Source organism: Alexandromys fortis, unplaced genomic scaffold, assembly GCF_014885135.2.
Source record: "Alexandromys fortis isolate MF-2015 unplaced genomic scaffold, M_Fortis_MF-2015_v1.1 scaffold_153, whole genome shotgun sequence".
Classification (NCBI taxonomy): domain Eukaryota; kingdom Metazoa; phylum Chordata; class Mammalia; order Rodentia; family Cricetidae; genus Alexandromys; species Alexandromys fortis.
The window spans coordinates 3,609,310-3,631,515 of NW_026068032.1; the positions used below are offsets into that span (position 1 = coordinate 3,609,310).

A 22,206-nucleotide genomic window follows, 5' to 3' on the forward strand; every position below is an offset into this window, starting at 1 on the left:
GGCTATCATTGGTGTTTTTGATTTTAGCCATTCTGACAGGTGTAAGATGGTATCTTAAAGTTGTCTTGATTTGCATTTCCCTGATCGCTAAGGAAGTTGAGCATGACCTTAGGTGTCTTTTTGCCATTTGAACTTCTTCTGTTGAGAGATCTCTGTTCAGCTCAGTGCCCCATTTTATAATTGGGTTGATTAGCCTTTTACGGTCTAACCATGGATGTAAACCCAAACTACTATTCACTATAATAGTAGTGAAGCCAAGCTATTATTCACTATCAATGGAGAAAACAAGACATTCCAAGATAAGAACCAATTTAAACAATACGTAGCCACAAATCCAGCCCTACAGAAAATAATAGAAGGAAAATCACAACCTAAGGAAACCAGCATTGCCAACAGTGCCTACAATAACTCCGGTGTCTAGTGAACCTTCACCAGCACAACTCAAAGAAGGGAGACACACAAACGCTACTACCAAAAACAATAAGAATAACCGGAGTAAACAACCACTGGTCATTAATATCACTTAATATTAATGGTCTCAATTCACCCATAAAAAGGCACAGGCTAAGAGATTGGATACGTAAACAGGATCCAACATTCTGCTGTTTGCAAGAAACACATCTCAACCACAAAGACAGGCATCTACTCAGAGTAAAAGGTTGGGAAAAGGTCTTTCAAGCAAATGGTCCTAACAAAAAAGCAGGTGTGGCCATACTAATTTCCAACAAAACTGACTTCAAACTAAAATCAATCAGAAGAGATCGAGATGGACACTTTATACTCATAACAGGAACAATTCATCAGGATGACATCTCAATCCTGAATATCTATGCCCCTAATATAAAAGCACCCACTTATGTAAAAGAAATATTTCTAAAACTCAAGGCAGACATAAAACCACACACACTAATAGTAGGAGACTTCAACACACCTCTCTCTCCAATGGACAGGTCAATCAGACAGAAACCTAATAGAGAATTAAGAGAATTATTGGAGGTAATGAAGCAAATGGACTTAACAGACATCTACAGAACACTCCACCCAAATAGGAAAGAATATACCTTCTTCTCTGCAGCTCATGGAACCTTCTCAAAAATTGACCATATACTCGGAAACAAAGGAAACCTCCACAGATACAAAAGAATATCAGTGTCCACCTGTGTCTTATCAGATCACCACGGATTAAAGTTAGATGGCAACAACTATGCTACCCCCAGAAAGCCGACAAACTCATGGAAACTGAACAGTCAACTACTGAACCACACCTGGGTCAAGGAAGAAATTAAGAAAGAAATTAAAGTCTTCCTTGAATTTAATGAAAATAAAGAGACAACATACTCAAACCTATGGGACACGATGAAAGCAGTGCTAAGAGGAAAGTTCATAGCACTAAGTGCCCACTTAAAGAAAACAGAGAAAGCATACATTGGGGACTTAATGGCACACCTGAAAGCTTTAGAAAAAAAAGAAGCAGAGGTGCCCAGAAGGAGTAGAAGACTGGAAATAATCAAACTGAGGGCAGAAATCAACAAAATAGAAACACAGAAAACAGTCCAAAGAATCAATGAAACAAAAAGTTGGTTCTTGGAGAAAATCAACAAGATCGACAAACCCCTATCCAAACTAACTAAACAACAGAGAGAGAACACGCAAATAAATAAAATCAGAAATGAAAGGGGGGACATAACCACAGACACAGAGGAAATCCAGAGAATCATTAGATCTTACTATAAAAGCCTGTATGCCACAAAACTGGAAAATGCAAAAGAAATGGACATTTTTTTAGATAAGTACCATATACCAAAGCTAAACCAAGACCAGGTGAATGATCTAAATAGACCTGTTAGTCGCGAAGAACTAGAAACTGTTATCAAAAATCTCCCTTCCAAAAAAAGCCCAGGACCAGATGGGTTCAACGCAGAATTCTACCAGAACTTCCAAGAAGAGCTAATACCTATACTCCTTAACGTATTTCACAATATAGAAACAGAAAAGTCATTGCCAAATTCCTTTTATGAAGCTACAGTTACCCTGATACCAAAACCACACAAAGACCCAACCAAGAAAGAGAATTACAGGCCTATCTCACTCATGAATATCGACGCAAAAATTCTCAATAAAATACTGGCAAACCGAATTCAAGAACACATTAGAAAAATTATCCATTATGATCAAGTAGGCTTCATCCCAGAGATGCAGGGCTGGTTCAACATACGCAAATCTATCAATGTAATCCACCATATAAATAGACTGAAAGAAAAAAACCATATGATCATTTCATTAGATGCTGAAAAAGCATTCGACAAAATTCAACACCCCTTTATGATAAAGGTCTTGGAGAGAATAGGGATACAAGGGTCATACCTAAATATAATAAAAGCTATCTACAGCAAACCGACAGCTAACATTAAATTAAATGGAGAAAAACTCAAAGCCATCCCACTAAAATCAGGAACAAGACAAGGATGTCCACTCTCTCCATACCTCTTCAATATAGTGCTTGAAGTTCTAGCAATAGCAATAAGACAACATAAGGGGATCAAGGGAATTCGTATTGGAAAGGAAGAAGTTAAGCTTTCGTTATTTGCAGATGATATGATAGTATACATAAGCGACCCCAAAAACTCTACCAAAGAACTCCTACAGCTGATAAACACCTTTAGTAATGTGGCAGGATACAAGATCAACTCCAAAAAATCAGTTGCCCTCCTATACACAAAGGATATGGAAGCAGAGAGGGAAATCAGAGAAGCATCACCTTTCACGATAGCCACAAAGAGCATAAAATATCTTGGGGTAACTCGAGTTGCCTGTTATTTCTCTCCTTTGAAAGAGGAAGCCGTGACTCTGAAGAGTCCGTGTAACTTGTCTAAAGCTGACCAACAAGGAATTGTCCGTTGTTCACACTGGAGCCGAGTCCGACTCTTGGGTTGGCTTGTGTTTGGAGTGGCTCTGTGATGTCATAAAGGCCTGGGCCATGTGACAGAACTGTAGATGCCAGCAGCAGTGTGACGCATGAGGTGGCGCTGGCCTGGCAGATCCAGTGTTGAGTTAACGGAGAGTGAGCCATGAGGCTGATCTGCGAGCTGTGAACTGGTAGTCAACATCTAGATGGATCCTTGTGGTAATCAGGTAGGCACATGGCCAAGAGGGCCGGGGAGCGCTCAGTTTCCATTGCTCTGCGGGCCATAGGAGGTCCAGTAATGGGCCTGGGAGTGACTGAAGGAAGGGGCAGGCTGCCTGTGTGCACTTGAAGGGGTCCAGAGAGCAGAGTGAGTGTTCGAAGGGCCAGTAGGGCCTTAAGTAACAGCTGCAGGGGACTGGGCTGAATGAGAGTGAGGAAGGTGGAGATGGGCTACCATCTGCCGAAGAAGTGTGGTTATGAAGGGGAAGGTGCTTGTGTGTGTGTGTGTGGGGGGATGGGGGTGCCTGTCTGAGAGCCAGGCCCTCCTCTCTCCTCTTTTTCCTTCTGTAACCTCTTCTCTCCTCATGCTCTCTTTTTACTTTCTTCCTTTTCTCATCCTTCAGCTTTTCTGCCTACTGCCCTTCCTCCCTCCCTCCCTCCCTCCCTCCCTCCCTCCCTCCTTCCTTCCTTCCTTTCCTCCTCTTTCCCACCCTTCCTCTCTCTCTTCTTTCCTTCCCCTCTCTTTTTTCATGTGATGAACTTGGGTATTCAGTCATAGCCTTTTGTTCTAAATCATGACCGTAGATGTGATTGCCAAAGTTGGTGAAATACCCAGGCATTAGGGCTGTCTTAATTAGGGGTTTCTACTGCTGTGATAAAACACCATGACTAAAAGAAATCTGGGGAGGAAAGGGTTTAATTTCAGCTTACAGACCCTTACCACAGTCCACTAGTGAGAGTCAGCGCAGGAACCTGGAGGCAGGAGATGATAGAGAGGCCATGAAAGAATGTGTTTGCTGGGTTGTTCTCCACGGCTCACTCGGCCTGCTTCCTTATGCCATAGAGGATGCAAATGCAGAAGTGCACCCCAGGCTTGCCCATGGCCGCTCTGGTGGGGGATTTTCTCATTTGAGCTTCTGTCTTTCCAGATGACTCCAGCTTGTGTCAGGTTGACAGAACACAGGGTGGTACTGCTGGGTTTGTTCCTGAACACATTTTGTCCAGGACGTTTAATATCTGTGACAACCACAGTATGCTAAACGCTTTCAAACCTTCCGAAGACGTGGAAGGACAGAAGAACAGGCTGCTCTTCACTGTTCTGTGCTCGGTGTGACATTGTGGTGCCAGGCAGTACTTTGTTCATGGCTCTCAGAGTTCATCATACAGATGTTTTAACCTTTTTAGACAATTCACTGTAACCAAATGCAGGGAGGATTTGGGAAAATTCTGAAAAATATATATCAAGTTCAAACTTGAATTAAAGTTCTACTTTTTTGTGTTTGAGTTGAAAAATTTGAAGTACCCCTTTGTGCAGCTAGACACATAGACATACACACATGCACATAGGCACTCACGCACACAGACACACACCTGTGCACACTGATTTAAGTTCAGAAAGAAGCTTATTCTGCAGCTAAATGATTTCCTTTTTTAAAATTAATTTTCTTTTGAGATTTTTGTACATGGTTATTTGTTATTAAATTATATTTATCTGCACCCTCTTATTCAGTGTGCACAACGTTGTTAGAGACAATAAACTTTTACATAACTAAGCAATTCCTTAAAATAACAATCAGAAATCTGTGCATTTAGCTCATTAGAATTTACTGCCTTCTGTGTGTCTTTCTTCAGGGGAACACGCAATCTCCATTGTGAGCCACCTTCAGAGTTTGTGATAGGACCCGAGGACAGAGCTACCGATGCCAATGTGGAATAAAGGTCATTGCAGTTAGGCCGCTGGGTGTGGGAATGAGGTGACTGCCAAAGATAGCTCCTTACATTCCAAAGCAGATTAGATTCAGTTGACTCTTTGGGAGCATTTAAAATAAAGTAATATAAATATCTGTTTTTTTCTTATTTGCATTTTTGTCTTTTTTTGTACTTGTCAGTCAGCTGCTTCCTTAACCTTCTAATAAGAGCCTTAATGATAGCGAAACTGTCCTTCAGCATTACTTTTGTGGAAACAGTCCAGTAAGTGAAGATTGACTTTAACATGAAAACTTAAAAATAAATTTATTACGTAAGAGGAACTTCCAGGTTTTATAGCAGCTCTCCTCCATCTTTGCTTTGCTGCAGTGAATGTTTAGCTGTTGAGCCCCGCTAGGTTGGGGCCAGGGTCACTGGTATGTGACAGTGTCTCCCGATGCCTCCTGCCTTTACCCTCGGCCACACCAGTACTGTGTACTGTGTCGTCGGCTGGACATTTCCTCTGCTGGGAAATGGACATCTCCAGGGGGCTAGGCTAGTGTGTGTGCTAACGACTTTAAAACATGTTGTGTGTGACCCATGGAAACATCACCTGTAATTCAGAAACACTCCTTTGGACTTCAGACGTTAGTCACACAGTGTTGGTTTTCCACCTCTACTGCTCTACCCCACACCATCCTAGCCACCTTCCCTGTCTCTATGTTGTCTTCCAACATGGTTCTTGTGCTTCTGTCTTCAGTGTCCGGAGTGCGTCTCTCACCAGCTTCTCCGGAGCTCATTCTGGACCATGACCACTCGTCTCCGTCCTCTGGCCGCCTCCCTTCCGATGCTCTCATCTCCTCACCAGATGACACGCGTGCAGACAGCGGCCTCGTGAGTCAGACCATCCCCAAGGCTCAGGTGAGCGCTGGGCTCTCGGAAGGAAGCCTGCGTGTAGAAATGTAGGAACTACTTCCTACCTTAATTCTGTGCTCAGGTGCTGGCCTTTCTGTCACAAAGGTTAATGCGTTACTCCGACAGAGCATCTATTTCAGTTCTAGGGTAAAGCCGCGGAGGACAGCATCCGCGCAGTGTGTTCATTCAGGTATCTGTAGGCATCGTGCTGGGCATTGGAGACAGGGTTCCAAAACTCGGTTCTTAGTCACCTGTCAATTTTGCTAGAAGTTGATAAGTTATCATCATTAATACATGTGAGATTCTGAGTTGCAGTTTAACTACAAATCTGTCCTAGGTCAGTGTATACATTTTAGACTGGGCACTTCTAGATGTATTGATTCAAAGATCAGGCTGTTGGAAGAGTGTGAAGTCTTCTGTTGGTTCACTTAGGGGGAAATGATTTCATTGCCTGCACCCCAGCTTATTTCTAAGTGTGGTTTATGATGAACATCTCCTTGACGGAATGGTCTAACCCTTCTCTGTTACCATGGTCTAGATCCAGCAGTCAGCACACACACATCTGAATATCCCACTTTTCCCGCTTGGCTTGACGGATGAGACGAGCCATGGAGCGATTTCACTGGAGGACGACCCTGAGGGTCCTGGAGCCGACGTGTCCAGCTCACAGCTCCAGCAAAAAATATCAAGTCTGGAGACCAAACTCAAAGCGTCTGAAGAAGAAAAGCAGAGAATTAAAAAGGTGTGCGCACACATTCGCCCGGGAATGTAGACTCGTATTTGCTAGCAATTTGATATCCAGTTCAACGCAAAGTGAATTGGAAATTCACCAAAGAATATATTGTGTTCCCTGGGGTGGGGTTCAGGTCCGTCACATCGGACACTCAGTGGAGGCACCTTACAAGAAGCAGCCAGTCAGGGGCTAGAGAGATGGGTGGCCCAGTGATCAAGAGCACTTGCTGTCCTTGCAAATGGATCCAAGTTTTGTTCCTAGTACTCACATGGCAGCTCACAACTGTCTGTAACTCCGGCTCCATGCCCTCTTCTGGCGTCCAAAGGTCCTGTATGCATGTTGTGTACATAGATACATACATGCAGGCAAACACCCATAAATAACAGAAACTAAATAAACCTGGAACAGGTCTCTAGTCAGTGGTTAGCACAGCCATGCATCCAGCATCCGATCCCACCAGCCAGACACGGGGACTCTCGGGGACACCCTTCTCTCTGCTGGAGGTGCTTGTTTACAGACCTGCATTTCCGCTGCCACAGCAGCACAGCAGGTTTATGATTTCCGTTGTGCATACTTCAAGTAGCTGAAGATCATTTAGTGTCTGTGGTATGCTAAGTATAGGTTATAAGAAAATACCATGTTGTTTTTTATAAAGAACTTGAGCATCCTGAGACTTTAGTGTCAGCATGGACCCATATGAACTCGGAAGTTGAATGCAGTTCTAAGGCATGCTCAGATTTTTCTGGGGCTTTTTGTTGTTATTTCTTGCTCCTCTAAGGCTTCTGTTTCTGTAGGCAGTGTTTTACTTCATGTGTGGATTTCAGGTTTGATGAAATGGATGGAAACCTTCTACCTGTGGGAGGTCAGGTACCCCTGGGTGTTTGAACACAGCTGTTCAGGGAAGAAACTGACATATGCTCTTGGCTCCCTTCTGTCCTTCCATCTGTCTGTCTGTCTGTCTATCCATCTACCTATCTTCTATTATTTGTCATCTGTTATCTTTTCTCTACATTCTTCAGTCTGCTTCCATCCATTTGTCTACCCGTATGCATGTCTGTTTATCTTAGCCAGTTCATCGAAAGCACTTACAGAGATTAGGTTCTGTTCAGAGACACTCTTGTTCTTATTTATTTCTTGTTTTATGTTTGTGCTGTGTACCTATGTACATGGTTGCATGCATGTAGCAGGACATGCCCATATGTTCTCTGGAGGTCAGAGGTCAGTTCGGGAAGCCTTCATCTATTGCTCTCCTCCTGACGTAGAGAGCTCACATTTCACTGAGGTGGTTGGCCTGGGGGACTCTGTGATACCCCAGTCTCTGTCTCTCTGTCCTGGAGTTGTAGATGCCTGTGGACACCGTTGGCTTTGTGTGTGTGTGTGTGTGTGTGTGTCTGTCTGTCTGTATGTGTGTATGTGTGTGTGGGGGTAATGTGTGGACAGTCTACACTCAGGTCCTCATGCTTAGATAGCGAGCAGTGTACCCCCTGAGCTGCCTCCCCAGCCTCAGTCTTGCATATTTATTAGTTTTACTCTTACGTCAATATTCGATATTGGCTTAGAAATTAGTTAACTTGGGCAAATTCATACTTGTATAATTCTTAGACTTTCAGCTATTTTTCCCGATGTTTACTTTATGCCATGGGACGTAGCAGAGCTTGTGTTTGGCTTCCTTGTAGGATGTGGACTCACTGATGGAGAAGCACAGCGTCCTGGAGAAGGACTTCCTGAAGGAGAAGGAGCAGGATGCCCTGTCCTTTCAAGCCAGATACCGCGAGCTTCAGGTGAGCAGGAAACATGCTCTCGTTTCCAGACATGCGTGGTGAGTGTGCCACATGGTGCAGAGAGTGGTCTCCTACTTTAGTCTGGGATGAACTGGACGCAGCATTCTCTGTTGTGATGCTGACATCAGATCATTGATTCCATGGTAAAGCTATGGAAGGTGCTCGCAGATAGAGATCTGGAGAATCTGGGAAATGGACTTCGTTGGTTTTGTTAGGACAATGCTTTATGTCTAGTCATTGGAGGTAGGTTGATGTCAAACTCTGGGGCATTCGGACCAGGAAACACCTGCCGTCTCCGTACCTGCTGCTGACTTGCTGATCTTAGTCCTGGGTTGTCCTGGGCGCTGGGTGCCCACATTTCCTGTAGAGTAGGGTGAGGGATCCAACCACATTTCCTGTAGAGTAGGGTGAGGGATCCACATTTCCTGTAGAGCAGAGTGAGGGACCCACATTTCCTGTAGAGTAGGGTGAGGGACCCACATTTCCTGTAGAGTAGGGTGAGGGATCCACATTTCCTGTAGAGCAGAGTGAGGGACCCACATTTCCTGTAGAGTAGGGTGAGGGATCCACATTTCCTGTAGAGCAGAGTGAGGGATCCACATTTCCTGTAGAGTATCCTGGGTGAGAGATCCAACCACATTTCCTGTAGAGCAGGGTGAGGGACCCACATTTCCTGTAGAGTAGGGTGAGAGATCCAACCACATTTCCTGTAGAGCAGGGTGAGGGACCCACATTTCCTGTAGAGTAGGGTGAGGGATCCAACCACATTTCCTGTAGAGTAGGGTGAGGGACCCACATTTCCTGTAGAGTAGGGTGAGGGACCCACATTTCCTGTAGAGTAGGGTGAGGGATCCACATTTCCTGTAGAGTATCCTGGGTGAGAGATCCAACCACATTTCCTGTAGAGCAGGGTGGGCAGCCCATGCTTTTTTATACTTAGCTATCTAACATGTGTGTTGCCTGAATATGTCGCGAGACAAGACAGAGGAGCAGCGTCTCTTGTTAAGGTGAGAAGGGTGTGGAGTGCTGGCTGGGCCTTTGTAGTGTCCTCAGCACAAAGCACACCGTGGCCAGGATTCCTGGATGTGCCAACAGTAGGGTATGTCAGTGGATCGAAAGCCCTTCTCCAGAGGAAATGCCAGGGTGTATAGTTCTAAAATAATATGCTTATTCTGGAAAAAACGGGCAGTACAGAACAAGAAAACTCAAATTCTTATTTATCACAAGGAAAATTAAAAATCTTTTCCCATGTTTTCAAACATTCTGCTTTTAATTGTCAGGTCTGAGAGGAAACCTGCCATTCAAAGTTCAGCATGGGGCTCACGCTGGCAGGGGTTTTCACTGCCCAAGAAAATGATTAACAAATGGAATGTGTGTAAAACTTCAGCTGACTTTTTAAAATATAAAGCATTGCAGAGAGTTCTGTTATTTTTGCGATGGGCACATGGAAATTTAAGACCTTATAAGAGCCAGGGCACAATAGGGACACCTCCCTCTCCTCCCGCTCTGCTCCTAGGGTGTGTAGGCCAAGTGGAGGGAGCCAGTGAGTCAGCTGACCTTGCAGAACTGAGTGGAGCATGCTTACCTCTCCCCAGCGTGGTCCCACGGTGGCTCCAGGTGAATTTGCTGCCTTCTCAGAAAGCAGTCACACAGCTGTGTTAAAAACAATAACAAACCCAGCCGGTTCCTAAGTCTTCGTTTCTAGCAGCTGTCAGCTTGGGGAGCCATGGCCAGCTCTGCGCTCTTAGTGGAAGTCTTGAAAGACCAAGCTTGCTCGCTGCTTTTATTCTGTGGTGACCAGTTTCACGTAAGCGCATTGACGCCTTTCTTATGATCCTGCCGCATCATCAGCCTTCATTCTGATCCTTCCCCGTTCATGCGTCTACAGAAGTGCCCCATGGTTACAGGAGATGGAATATTCTCTGCTTAAGAGTTAAAAATCATTAAATAGAAAACACACCAAGGGGCTGGAGAGATGGCTCAGAGGTTAAGAGCACTGACTGCTCTTCCAGAGGTCCTGAGTTCAATTCCCAGCAACCACATGGTGGCTCACAGCCATCTATAATGAGATCTGGTGCCCTCTTCTGGCATACAAGCATACATGGAAGGAATGTTGTATACATAATAAATAAATAAATCTTTAAAAAAAAAAAAAAGAAAACACACCAAGGCTATTAGGGGAAAGTGAATTGGATTTTGTAGCATTAGGTCACCACCTGTGTTTTCTTCCTGACTTCAGAGACCATGCTAAACTTCCAGGAGTAGGGATAATTGTCACTATTATCATGCTTTAGTATCTAAGTGTTGAACGCTTGGGCTTCTGGCCTGACTCTGCTGTGGTCATAGCATCTTGAGGTGCTCAGGAACCTGAAAACAGCACATTTGCTGGGTGAAGTGGATCAGCTGACACCTGCTGTGCCTGGGTAGTTTGTGTGTCATTTCAGAAGAGGGAACTTAACTGAGGAAACGTCCCCCCCCCCAAACTGTACCCTGGGCACGCCTGTGGTGCATTTCCTTGATTGATGGCTGACACAGTTGGGTCCATTGCAGTGGGGCTAGCTCCTGGACCAGTGGTTCTGGGTGTTGTAAGAAAGCAGGCTGGGTGAGCCATGAGGATCTGGCTGATGGAGGTGGGTCTTGTATCTTATCTGTTAGTTTCATTGATTAACTAATAAAGAAAACTGCTTGGCCTGATAGGACAGAAAATTAGGTAGGCGGAGTAAACAGAACAGAATGCTGGGAGAAAAGCCGAGTCAGGCAGTCGCCATGATTCTCCCACCCAACACAAATACAGGTTAAGATCTTCCCTGGTAAGCCACCTCGTGGGCTACACAGATTATTAAAAATGGGTCAGATCAATATGTAAAAGCTAGCCAATAAGAGGCTGGAACTAATGGGCCAGGCAGTGTTTAAAAGAATACAGTTTCCGTGTAATTATTTCGGGTATAAAGCTAGCCGTGCGGGCGTCTGGGTGCTGGGAACGTAGCCCGCCGCTCCTATTTCAACATCTGGCCAGTAAGTAGCACTTGCTGTGTAGTCTGCTTCAGCTCCTGCCTTGAGTCCTTGTTGTGGTTTCCTTCAGTTATAGACTGTGATCCGGATGTATAATCAGAATAAACCCTTTCATCCCCAAGTTTCCCCATGGTGTTTTATCATAGCAGGTAGAAGCCCCAATTAAGACAAATTGGTACCAGAGAATGTTGCTGTGCCACGTGACTGTACTTGTGTGAGGATTCTGGAAGAACGTTGGTCTGGAGAAGCCACTAAACGTTCAGAGCCCAGTGAACTATTATGGGAAGGTAGAAGACAATGCTAAGAGCAGTGCAGGCAGTGAAGTCCCTTTAAAATTCTGCTGGGGCACCCTATGTTTGAATTGGGAATCATTGAAGTGAGACTTTCACTACTAGTCAGCTAAGAGCACAGAATCAGCCATGTTTAAGAAGAGACCAGCGCCGTTGAGCTCAGTTCTTCGGGGAATTGATGCCTCAGCAGGATCAGCGCACGGAATCTAACCCAGACTGGGCTGTACTTTGTGTTGGCACATGAAATTGGTCATGCGTTTCGAGGCATAAAAGGGGTCGGAGTCTCTGAAAAGAGCCCCAGAGGGGCTGTTGGTGAAGGTGCAGCACAGCAGCCAGTGCTGGCCCCTACCTAGTCCCACAGTTTAAGTGTGTCAACCGTGGTAAAGAGGAAGCGTTCTGTAAGATGAAAATGAGCGCCCAGTCTGAGTCTGCCTTACATTGAGGTCTCTAAGTTCACATGTGATTCTGTATGAAGTCTCTGGAAACATAGATTCTGGCTGTATATTCATGTAGTCTACAGTTCTCAGTGATTTAGGTCACAGGTCGCTCAGGGCTGGCTACAGAAGCTTCCTGGTCCTATAACCCAGGACCTCTTGGGATTGATATTGCTGTAAAGATCCGTGCACAAACATATCTGAAAACGATGGAGTTGTAGTTATTGATGGGGGTTGGAACTTTGCTCTATAAGATGGCATAACTTTTCAAGTTGGCCTGATAATGTATGATTTGGTAAAATGTGGTTTTAATGTTGACAGCCACTGTGTTTGCTCCAAGGATGTCTGTGTGCCCCGTTGTCACCTTTCTTCAGCTGTGCTGTGTGTCATGGAGAAGCCTCGGGTGTGCAGGGTTTTGCTCTCAGTCAATGTCGTTGGGAAGTGTTGGTAATAGGTTGTTTCTTACTGTTTAACAACATCGCCGCAAGAGGAAATCACGGACTTGTAATGGATAAACCTTGTTCTCTCCCGGTGGCAAAAGAACCTGTTATTTTTGAAAACGCCAGTTCTCAGTCTCTAGGGAGCTCCTGCTCTCTCTCTACTTCTCTGAGGTCAGCCTCCGACCTCAGCCATTCTAGAACAAAGCCACAGACCTCAGCAGCCAATGTGAGATGAGTGTGGGGCAGATCTCATTAAATTCATATAGTTTACCTAGCGGCTACACCACAGACTTCTCCTCAGTTAGAGTTTTTTCATATAGAACATAGAAGAAAAGATGAGTCTGTGTCCACTGTCAGAAGAACACCCTAAGACGTCGCTCCCAGGCTTACGTATCTGAGATAATGTTGGGAAGGGCCATCTGTTTCCCAGTGCTGTGTTTGTGTTATGACCATTTGAAGGATTCTCAATTTCTGACTTTTCTCAGTTGTAGACATGTAATGGAGAAATAGTTGAAGGATATTTGCTGTGCTTGGTTTGAGGTGCTCTGCCCACTTGCTGTCGTGGAGGTATTATGCCTTAGCATGTCTGGGAGAACAAGGGCATTATGGGAATGATGAACCACCATTAGAGGGTCATTATTTAGGTCATAGTAGCCTTGCAGTTACTTCATGAGTCTGGTCGTCTTTTTCCTGCCCTATTTCTGCTACTTTCTTGAAAACTTAATAGAATCTTGTTGATACATTCACTATTTGACCACTTCCTTCCCTGTAGAGAGTGGAGGAAGCCCTGAGCGAGTGGAGTCTTCTTGACAGTGTTTTGTTGGCATGAGCTGGCCATGCCAAGGACCCTGAAGCAGGAGCAGAGAAGCCTTTTGTTGGTGTGGGAGTTGGAGTCTGTGGAAGACAGGTGCAAATGGAGTCTGGAGAGTGGGGCCCTTGTGATGAGCCTGGAGAAGCCCTCACCGTGCTGCCCCTTTGCTCTTGTCCTTCCAGCATCTAGAACTGTGAGCTATTAATGTTGGGTATTTAAGCTGTCCAGTCTTTGGTGGTCCATTAGATTGCACAAGCAGTCTAAGAAATGGGTTGAGAGGTTGGTTTTTAAATTTCAGATTATGCTATAGTTGTCCATTTAACATACCCTGTTTGTCTGTGCTGGGCTTGGGTGACGTCAGTTTTGAAGTAGTTCACAGTGTAAGCCAACCGAGGGAATTTACAACTCATGTAATTTTTCTTTAATTATTTATTTTTATGGGTATTATGGGACTTTGTCTGCATAGGCCAGAAGAGGACATTGGATCCCCTGGGTTGGGGTTGCACACAGTTACGAGCTGCCATGTGGATTCTGGGAATTGAATCCAGGTCCTCTGGAAGAGCAGCCAGTGCTATTAACTGCTAAACTATCTCCTCAACACCAATTTGTGACAGAAGCATTACTGAAGTTTATTTCATTTCAAGCCAGTGTATGCTATTATATAACATCTTCCAGGAAAGTAGTGTTTGCCAGAAACTGTGGATGCAGTGCAGTGTGGAGTAAAAGCAGGATCAGAGTTCAGCAGGTTTGAACGCTCACCGGATACCGGCTGGCCGCACTGATGCCATTTACAGCAGCGTGCAGTGTCCAGAGCGGCCCCCAGAGGAGAGCAGGCCTCGGTCCTCATGCACACTCTCCACTGCAGGGGAACTGCTGAACAGGGCTCCACCGTCTGGCTGGTCAGTCTTCACCCCGGATATCACTGCAGACTTGGCAGCGGCAGAACCCCAGTAGTGGGAGAACCTCTCTTGTTTAGCTGGTCTGTAGCGTCCAGCTTCTGTACTGTTTTTGGTGAATGTTCTTTCTCTGTGCCCTGGCACCCACTCTGACTTCATGACCTTTTTCTTCCACATTATACATTTTTGGCACACTTTCCTAAAACTATTTTTCTATCAACATAGTCTATAAAACTGTAGGCTAGAATATGAAAGATACTGTGGTCTCACACCGTATGAGTGGCCCTCTTGCAGGCAGAGACTGTTCATTACTCCTAGCACTTCATCTGAGTTCACACCCCAGCCAGCACCTGCAGGGGGAACCTGCCTTCCATGTGCTTGTCACACCAAACATGTGACTTTTTCCTTATAGTCACCGACTGTTTACATTTTCTGCATTTCCCTTGTCTCTTCTTTGGTTTTCTTCTTATTTCTGTCTTAATTGATCTCGTTTACAAAGACCTTCGTGTGTCAGGGCTCTCTGTGGTTCGGACACCATTGTGTCAGGGCTCTTCCTTCCTATACTGGATGCAGCATCTGTTGTTGTCTGGCGAGCTGCTCATTTTATACAGGTTCTGGCTCACCTGCATTTCCTGCAGGCTGCATAAGACAGTCCCAGCTGATGGCAGCTCTTAGACTGTTTGCACACACACACACACCAACTCCCTACCCCCACACCCCGATTTGGGTTCACCCGTCCAGCACCCTATTGTGCTGAGCTCTGCCGTCCTCTCTCATTCCCTCGTGTTCATGGGGCAAGGCGTCTGCGTTGCTTCGGTGGCTGACATGTGGTGTATTTAGTTATTTAGTGTTTTATGTGTCGCTTTCTTGGCTATTCTTGCAACATGGATTTTGTTTGGATTTTGGTGAGAATTGTGGCAGTGAAGGTCAGCATCTGCTAGGATAGACTTGCTCTGAGCCCTCCAACCTGGGGCTGTTGACTTTCAGAGTTTGCGTCTTAGCATTCTGATCTTTTCTCATCTTGTTTCCATGCGTTCTAAAGACTCACTTCCAGTAATGCCAACAAATTTAGAAATTAGATTTCCTGTTGTCATCCTGAAAGGCTGAAGTCTGCTAGCACCTCAGATTGCCGTGAGTTCCCGTATCCTCCCGTAGGCAGTGGCAGCATGTAAGGTCATGCACGTGTGAGGCCATGTGCATGAAAGGTGTCCTGCTGTTTGTGAAGGCTTCTGACGCAGACGGGGAGAAGCCATCAGCGGAGCTTCTGGGCCTTCTGGACTACCCGGAGCTGACTGACGGGCAGTGGCATGAATGGTACCCACAGCTGCAGTGCGCAGTTGAGTAGTGAGGGTGTCTGTCAAGTCCGTATGGCATCTGAGAGGGTGGGAACTGGTTAGGGACCAAATCAGAAGAAGTCGTTAGAGCCTTTCAAAGATGAGCTTCTCCTGCTCTTTGAGAAGACATTTGTTTGGGTGAGTCTGAGGGGATGCCACAGTCAAAGATAAGTTTTATAGATTGGGAGACTACTCCAGGATTGTCACCAGGTGTAAGGAATGGGAAATAAATGAAAGTTGAGATGATGTAATGACAGAATTTTAGGCAGAAATGAATCGAGCAACTGTCAGAGAAGGAAGGAAAACACCCAGAATGGCTTTGCCTTTCTGTTTATTGTGTTTTCCAGGCCTTTCCCTGTTAATCATTTCTGTTGAATGTACATTTCATAACAATGGTGATGGACTTCCTTTGATATATATAACGTATTGACAATGGAACTACAGGGTGAAGGGCAGTCAGACAGGACTACCTGCCTCAGGTTGTCCCACCCTGCATATGTGCTCCCTGGAATCCCAGCCTCTCCCTCTGAAGAGCCGTCCTAGGTGGGTGACAGTCACCTCTCCAGGTGCCCATACTGAAGGCACCGTGGCTCTCTGATCATTTCTCCTCTGATGTGAATCTCTCCCTCGGTTCTCTCGCTCTCAGCCTGCCTCCAATCTTTCCCTTCACACTTTGCTCAAACAGGAAAAGTAGAATAAGCTCCTCCTCTTTAGCTGTTGTGGTTACACAAGCTCCTGGTCCCATGACTGTAACGTAGTGCCAGGTGGACTTCAGTCCTTACACATCCTCTGCCCCGTTATTTCCCTGCTTTTTAAGGATCTAACTCCCCTTCCAGACTGTAGGGACACTAGGATTTGAAATGGTGAGTGCTTTTTGGTTTTGTTTTCAGGACTTAGCACCAAGTATAATGTATGAAATGCCTCATACATTGTAGTCTGTGATCGGATATCATCTGGGAACACTAAGGAATCTTTTGGAAGCTGAAGCACAGACCGGGTCACACTGGAATGTACTAAAAGTGTCACACATTGTTAGGCGAATGGTCGCTGCGATTTGTGCCTCCATTGTAGGATGGGGCCATAGAAGTATTTTCTGTGTTCGATTGTAGTATGGAGGCCTCTTGTTGGTTCTCAGCTGCTTAGCCCCAAAATAATCACACAGAAATTCTATTAAATCATTGCTTGCTTCTTATTGGATAACTCTTGCATATTAATTTAATCAATTTCTATTAATCTGTGTATTGCCACATGGCTATGTCTTAGCGGCTAAAGTTCTGGCATCTGTCTCCAACAGGGCTCCATGGCTTCTCTCTGACTCTGCCTTCTTTCTCCCATCATTCAGTTTAGTTTTCCCCACGTTGCTCTGTTCCCCTATAGCTCTGCTATAGGCCCAAAGCAGTTCCTTTATTAACCAACAATATCACAGCATACAGAGGGGAATCCCACATCTTTCCAAGGGAGGTGTCGGATGGAAAGTGGAATGGCTGCTCCTGCTTATGAGCAGAGCGGAGGGCCGTTCCCAGGTGTCTGCCCAGGAAGCCCAGGGCCTAGGGTCTCTTGGTAAGTGAGACACAGGAAAACTCATTCAGTCCTGTATGGTTTGCAGCCTGACCACTTGCAGCTGGAAATGGAAGACTGTTTCTCTGGCTGCCAGCACTCCTACTGCCTGTCGTTCTTTGAGAAGGGCCGAGGCCCCGCCAGCTTTGCCAGCTTTCCGCCACCCACACATTAGGCTGTAGGCTCTTTAATGGTGTTGTCCTTGTTTGGCTCATGTTTAGTTATGTTGGTGAGACTTCATGGTTGTAGCTTCTGAAATTAGATGGAGACCATTACAGAAAGCCGCAGCCAATCAAAATGCAGAGTTGTGGAGCGCAGTCCCAACTGATCCATCTACAGTACAACTCCTGTATGGAAGGCTCAGGGAACTTTGCAGGGGATCAGGGTGGAAAGTGTCTAAGAGCCAGAGGACCAGGGAGTTTACTGTGAGGAATTACTGTATTTCATAAAGGCGTTAAGAGATAAAATTAGCATATTAAAAACCCTTTTATTTATATTTATAAATTAAAAACAAATACCTTCTTAGCTTTCTTTGAAAAATTCCTCAGTAATGGACTATCTAGCTGAAAATCAATGTTTAAAATAAAAATCCCTAGTGCAGTTGGAGTTCTTGAATAACCCTCAATAGTTGAAATGATGGTGTTTAGGAAACACTGCAACCCATTTACTCCCCACTAACCCTGTAAAGTGTAACTTTTGGAGGATAAACATGTATTTTTTTCCTACCTGGACCGTGCAGTGTCTTTGAACAGGGAATAAAGGTGCCTGCCTGCAGTCTTACTGCAGAAGCTGCTGTGGGAAACAGCTGCCCGTTGTTCAAAAGATGCTTGAGTTGTATGTGGGGCTTCCAGGACCAAGAAGTTTCGTGGAAGCAAGGTGTTTGGATTGGACTTCACAGCCTTTGACCCTTGGTTGACTCTCCTTCCTTCTGTTCATCCCAGAGTGATTTATAGTGCTGCGGAGTGAATTTCATTTCCACTGAATCCTTCCTTCTCCGCCACACCCTGCAGATGCTCCATCAGGCAGAGCCCTCGTCTACTATCCCTGCAGATAGGAGCTCTGACTGCATCGCTCTCTGTGGGCAAAACCCTCACCGCATACTTCAGTGTACAGTGCTTAATTTTCTTCTTCTTTTTGATACAGGGTCTTACTGTGTATCCCTGGCAGACCTGGAACTCTCAAGAGATCCACCTACCTCTACCTTCTAGGTGTTGGGATTAAAGGCATGCACCACCATGCCAGGCTTTCTGTTTGGCACATTTTGTGTTTTTATAGGAGGAGATTTATATATGATTAGTGCTCATAGGACTGTCAGAGCTGGTGTGTGTAGATAGTGTAAGTTTGCAGAGATGTTCCAGAGTACAGTGATGGGAACAGGGCTGGACAACGCTCACAGGTTGTTGCTCTCTTGGGACTTACTTCTTCCCAGTGGGAGATGGGTGCCCCGACCTTGTGGCAGAGTAATGCCATTTTCAGCCTTTACACAAAGAGAAGAAAATGAATCTGGTTGTTGTGCAGGAAGCCTTCTGAGAAGGTAATCTCTGTTTCTTGAGTGAGCTGAACACCAAGCAAGCCTGCTGATCTTCTGGATTTCTCTCCAATAAAAAAAATTCTTGCTCTCAGATCAGACTTTCAATTAGACTTCTGCGTTAAATGCAGCTTTTGGGATTGTAATCTAGATTCTTTGACATCTGTTTAAAATATCAGGGAGTAGTCCCGAGACAAAGACAGTTAAACATGGATCTTTTCCTTAACTTTTATTTCACTTCCACAACATAAAAAGTGATGAACTACACAGGCCAAACTGCATCCTGACTCCAAAGACAGAGTCCTATCTCCACTCCAGGCTTGTGGTTTCTGGTTGTCCGTGGTCTCAGTATGAATATCCAGCGCCGCGTGTTTGCAGCCAGCACAGCTGTCCTGACAGAGGTTCACACAAGGAAACGAGTCCGGCTGGGCTAACCTTACGGGGCAGGAGAGGCTGGAGCGCAGTGCTCTAGGGAGGTGGTGATGATGCTGTAGTTTGTGCTGCGAGCTTTTTAAACATTGTGGAAAAGCCACGGCCCTTGAAATAATGAAGCCTCTTCCCCCTCTTCTGAAGCCCAGGACGTTATGGCATTGATTGTCATAACAAATGAGTCTAGTTTTGGAATGATTACTCTGTAGGCTTCTTCACAGAGCTAGGAGGCAGTTCACGGCTTGTCTGCAGTAATGTGAGCCCTCCAATCAGGAGGATTTGTGGCAGCCACGTGCGCATATTAGGAGAGGACCTGTACTCCGTGTACGGCTAACCCGTTGTGATTCTGTCAGCACACTTGTGACAGAAGTCTTGGTAAGCCAGATGCGGGGCTTCCCGCTTCAGTAATGAGACCTCAAACGAGCAGAAATCAGCGTGGTAACAGGATAGCGCGTTAGCCTGTCAAGAAAGACACAGTCAGTGTCTTGAGCAAGGGAAGGATTGCTTCTATGTTTACTTCATGCAGCTTGTGTTTGAAAGAAGGTTCTGAGAAGCATGCAGAGGGTCGCGACCCAGCTGCCAAGAGGATGAAGGGAAGGCATGGCCTGCAAGTCTCGGGAACTTGAGCTTGACATTTGAAAGTATTTGTTAAAATGGCAGTTGAAAGTCCTTTTCTACCTCTTTATTATATTTCTTATAAAGCAATGAGAGGAAGCCTCTGTTCAGAGTACCTGTCTTCATTTTTATTTAGAAAGTTCATCAGTGTTTTGTGAACTCGAATGAATCCTGAGAATGTTAGTGGCCGGTCACTCACAAAGTATTCCTGGAGCTAGGGAGATGAGCGGTCACTCTGCACAGTGTGGGAGCGGCAGCATGTGTCTGTAGTCTCAACACCACGAAGGCAGAGGCAGGAGAGACCTGTCAATCAGTGGGCCAACCAGTTAAGCTGAATTGGTGAGCTCCAGGTTCAGGGAGAAACTCTTCCTTGGAAAACAAGGTGGCAAGAGACCGAGGAAGATCCTTGTTTTATGTGCCCTCCTGTTACGGCCATCTTGCTTACGGTATACTGTTGATGTATTAGCCCTGGCCCAGCTGGCATCAGTATTTTGTGCTTTACCCTGCTGGCACTAATGAACACAAGACAGCCCTAGGGGCCTTAAGGGCCACCATAAGCAGTGACATCATCAGTAACAGTGCTGAACGCTGAAAATGCCATGGAAGTGTCCGTCTTCACAGTGCTACCATGGAAACAAGATTGTCACTTTGTCCTAAATGTTAGGCCACGCCACATTTTCTTTTTGTTACATATTGGCTTTTAAAATAATTGTGTGCTCTCTGTGTGATGTGTGCACATGTGCCCACAGAGGCCAGGATCAAGTGTCATCCCCTGGTGTTAGGAGGTTGTGAGCCAACTGACATGAGTCCTGACTGGGGTCCTTTGGAAGAACCGTAAGTACATGCTGGTTACTGCTGAGCCATCTCTCCAGCCCACTGAAGTTGGAGGTTTCTCTCCCATCTACCAGTTCCCAAATAGCTACTCTGAAGCTTAATATTAATTAGAAACTGTTAGGCCTATTAGCTCAAGCTTATTATTAACTAGCTCTTACAACTTAAATTAACTCATTTCTGTTAGTCTATATTTTACCACAGGCTCATGGCTTGTCACCTTACATCTTGCTTTTGGCGACTGCTGGCATCTCCCTGACTCCGCCTTCTTTCCCCCTGTATTCAGTTTGTCTTTCCCACCTAGCTATATTCTGCTCTGCCATAGGCCAAAGCAGCTTCTTCATTAACCAGTGGTTTTTATCAGATTGTTTTGGGGTGATTATAGACTTGGAATTACAGATGATTCCTGAGTAAGCAGTCATACAGGACTCTGTGGTTTGAGAGGACTCTGGGGTTGGCTGGTGCTTGGCTTCCTCGCTTTACAAACTGGTGTTGGAGGAAGTACCCTTCAAGGGTCTTCTGCTTCCTTATCCTCTCACACTTTAAAACCTGTTTTTTACTGCAGCTCCCTTTCCTCAGTTTACACACAGTCCCTGTACAGTTTCATGAAGCCTAATCCAAAGGCATATTACAGGTTCATCAGAATATTTCTCTGTGTTATGGATACATTACTGTGAGGCCTTTTCTGTACTCGGCCAGTTCTTAGTATTTACATTGTTAATTATGACTGTTGTGAAACCATATTGAAGGGTTGGGAAGGTGCTGCATGGTGGTAGAGCATTTACCTAACACGTGACCTGCAGGCCTGAGAGTGATTCCCAACCTTGATAAACTAGCACTAAAGCGTGTACCCAGTGGATGGAATGGTTGCTTTCACACGTTTAATTTTTATGTTTGAGAACTGATTTCACTTTGTAGCATAAACTGGCCTGGCACTGACTACATGGCCTGGATTGGCCTTGGATTTGCTGTGCCACCTGTCCCCAATTGTGTTTTTAAAGGCAGACATCAGTGATCATGGTTTAGAGTTCAGTGATGTCTGGGGTGGTGTGTGTGTGTGTGTGTGTGTGTGTGTGTGTGTGTGTGTGTGTGTGTGTATCAACGTCTTATTGGGGTGGAGCTTGAGAATGTCGGTCAACCAAGTCTCTGTAGAACGCTTGGTGGGCAGATCTTTTGCTAGAAGAGCTGCCTTTCCACATTTAGAGTGGGGTGTATTTTTTTTTAAATCTAACTTGCTGTCCCAGCACAGTTTGAGCAGGTATTTCCCAGCGCTCAGTGACAGGCATTTTTTTCTTGGAATTACAGATAAATCCTTCCTTTTGTCCAGGAGTTCTTAAAAGTCAGGCTTTAGTCCTTCCCCTCTCTTCCTAGTGTTTGGGCTCTGAGCAAGCCGGTCAGCCCCCTCTGTCAGGGTAGTCCACAGGACTGTAGGTGGGCATCCGGTCAGCTCCTTCTGTTAGGGTAGTCCACAGGACTGTAGGTGGGCATCCGGTCAGCCCCCTCTGTCAGGGTAGTCCACAGGACTGTAGGTGGTCATTCTGTCCGCACATACAGGGCTGTAGGTGGGCATTCTGTCCGCACACTCAGGACTGTAGGTGGTCATTCTGTCCACACACTCAGCACTGTAGGTGGGCATTCTGTCCGCACACACAGGGCTGTAGGTGGGCATTCTGTCCGCACACACAGGGCTGTAGGTGGGCATTCTGTCCGCACACACAGGGCTGTAGGTGGGCATTCTGTCTGCACACACAGGGCTGTAGGTGGGCATTCTGTCTGCACACACATCCTGG

General features: G+C 45.6%; 1 protein-coding gene across 3 annotated transcripts in view; it reads left to right on the plus strand.

Annotated features, from left to right (window-relative positions):
- Positions 1 to 22,206, plus strand: part of Ccdc91 (coiled-coil domain containing 91) — a 138,488-nt gene that overhangs the window by 17,224 nt on the left and 99,058 nt on the right. For 2 of the 3 annotated variants that reach the window (XM_050164720.1, XM_050164719.1), the window contains exons 2-4: positions 5,571 to 5,731; positions 6,264 to 6,467; positions 8,135 to 8,239. In XM_050164720.1, the coding sequence (XP_050020677.1) occupies positions 5,571 to 5,731; positions 6,264 to 6,467; positions 8,135 to 8,239 (470 nt within the window). Of the gene's footprint in view, positions 1 to 4,756; positions 4,844 to 5,570; positions 5,732 to 6,263; positions 6,468 to 8,134; positions 8,240 to 22,206 lie in introns of all 3 variants that reach the window. The other variant, XM_050164718.1, reaches the window with a different exon arrangement.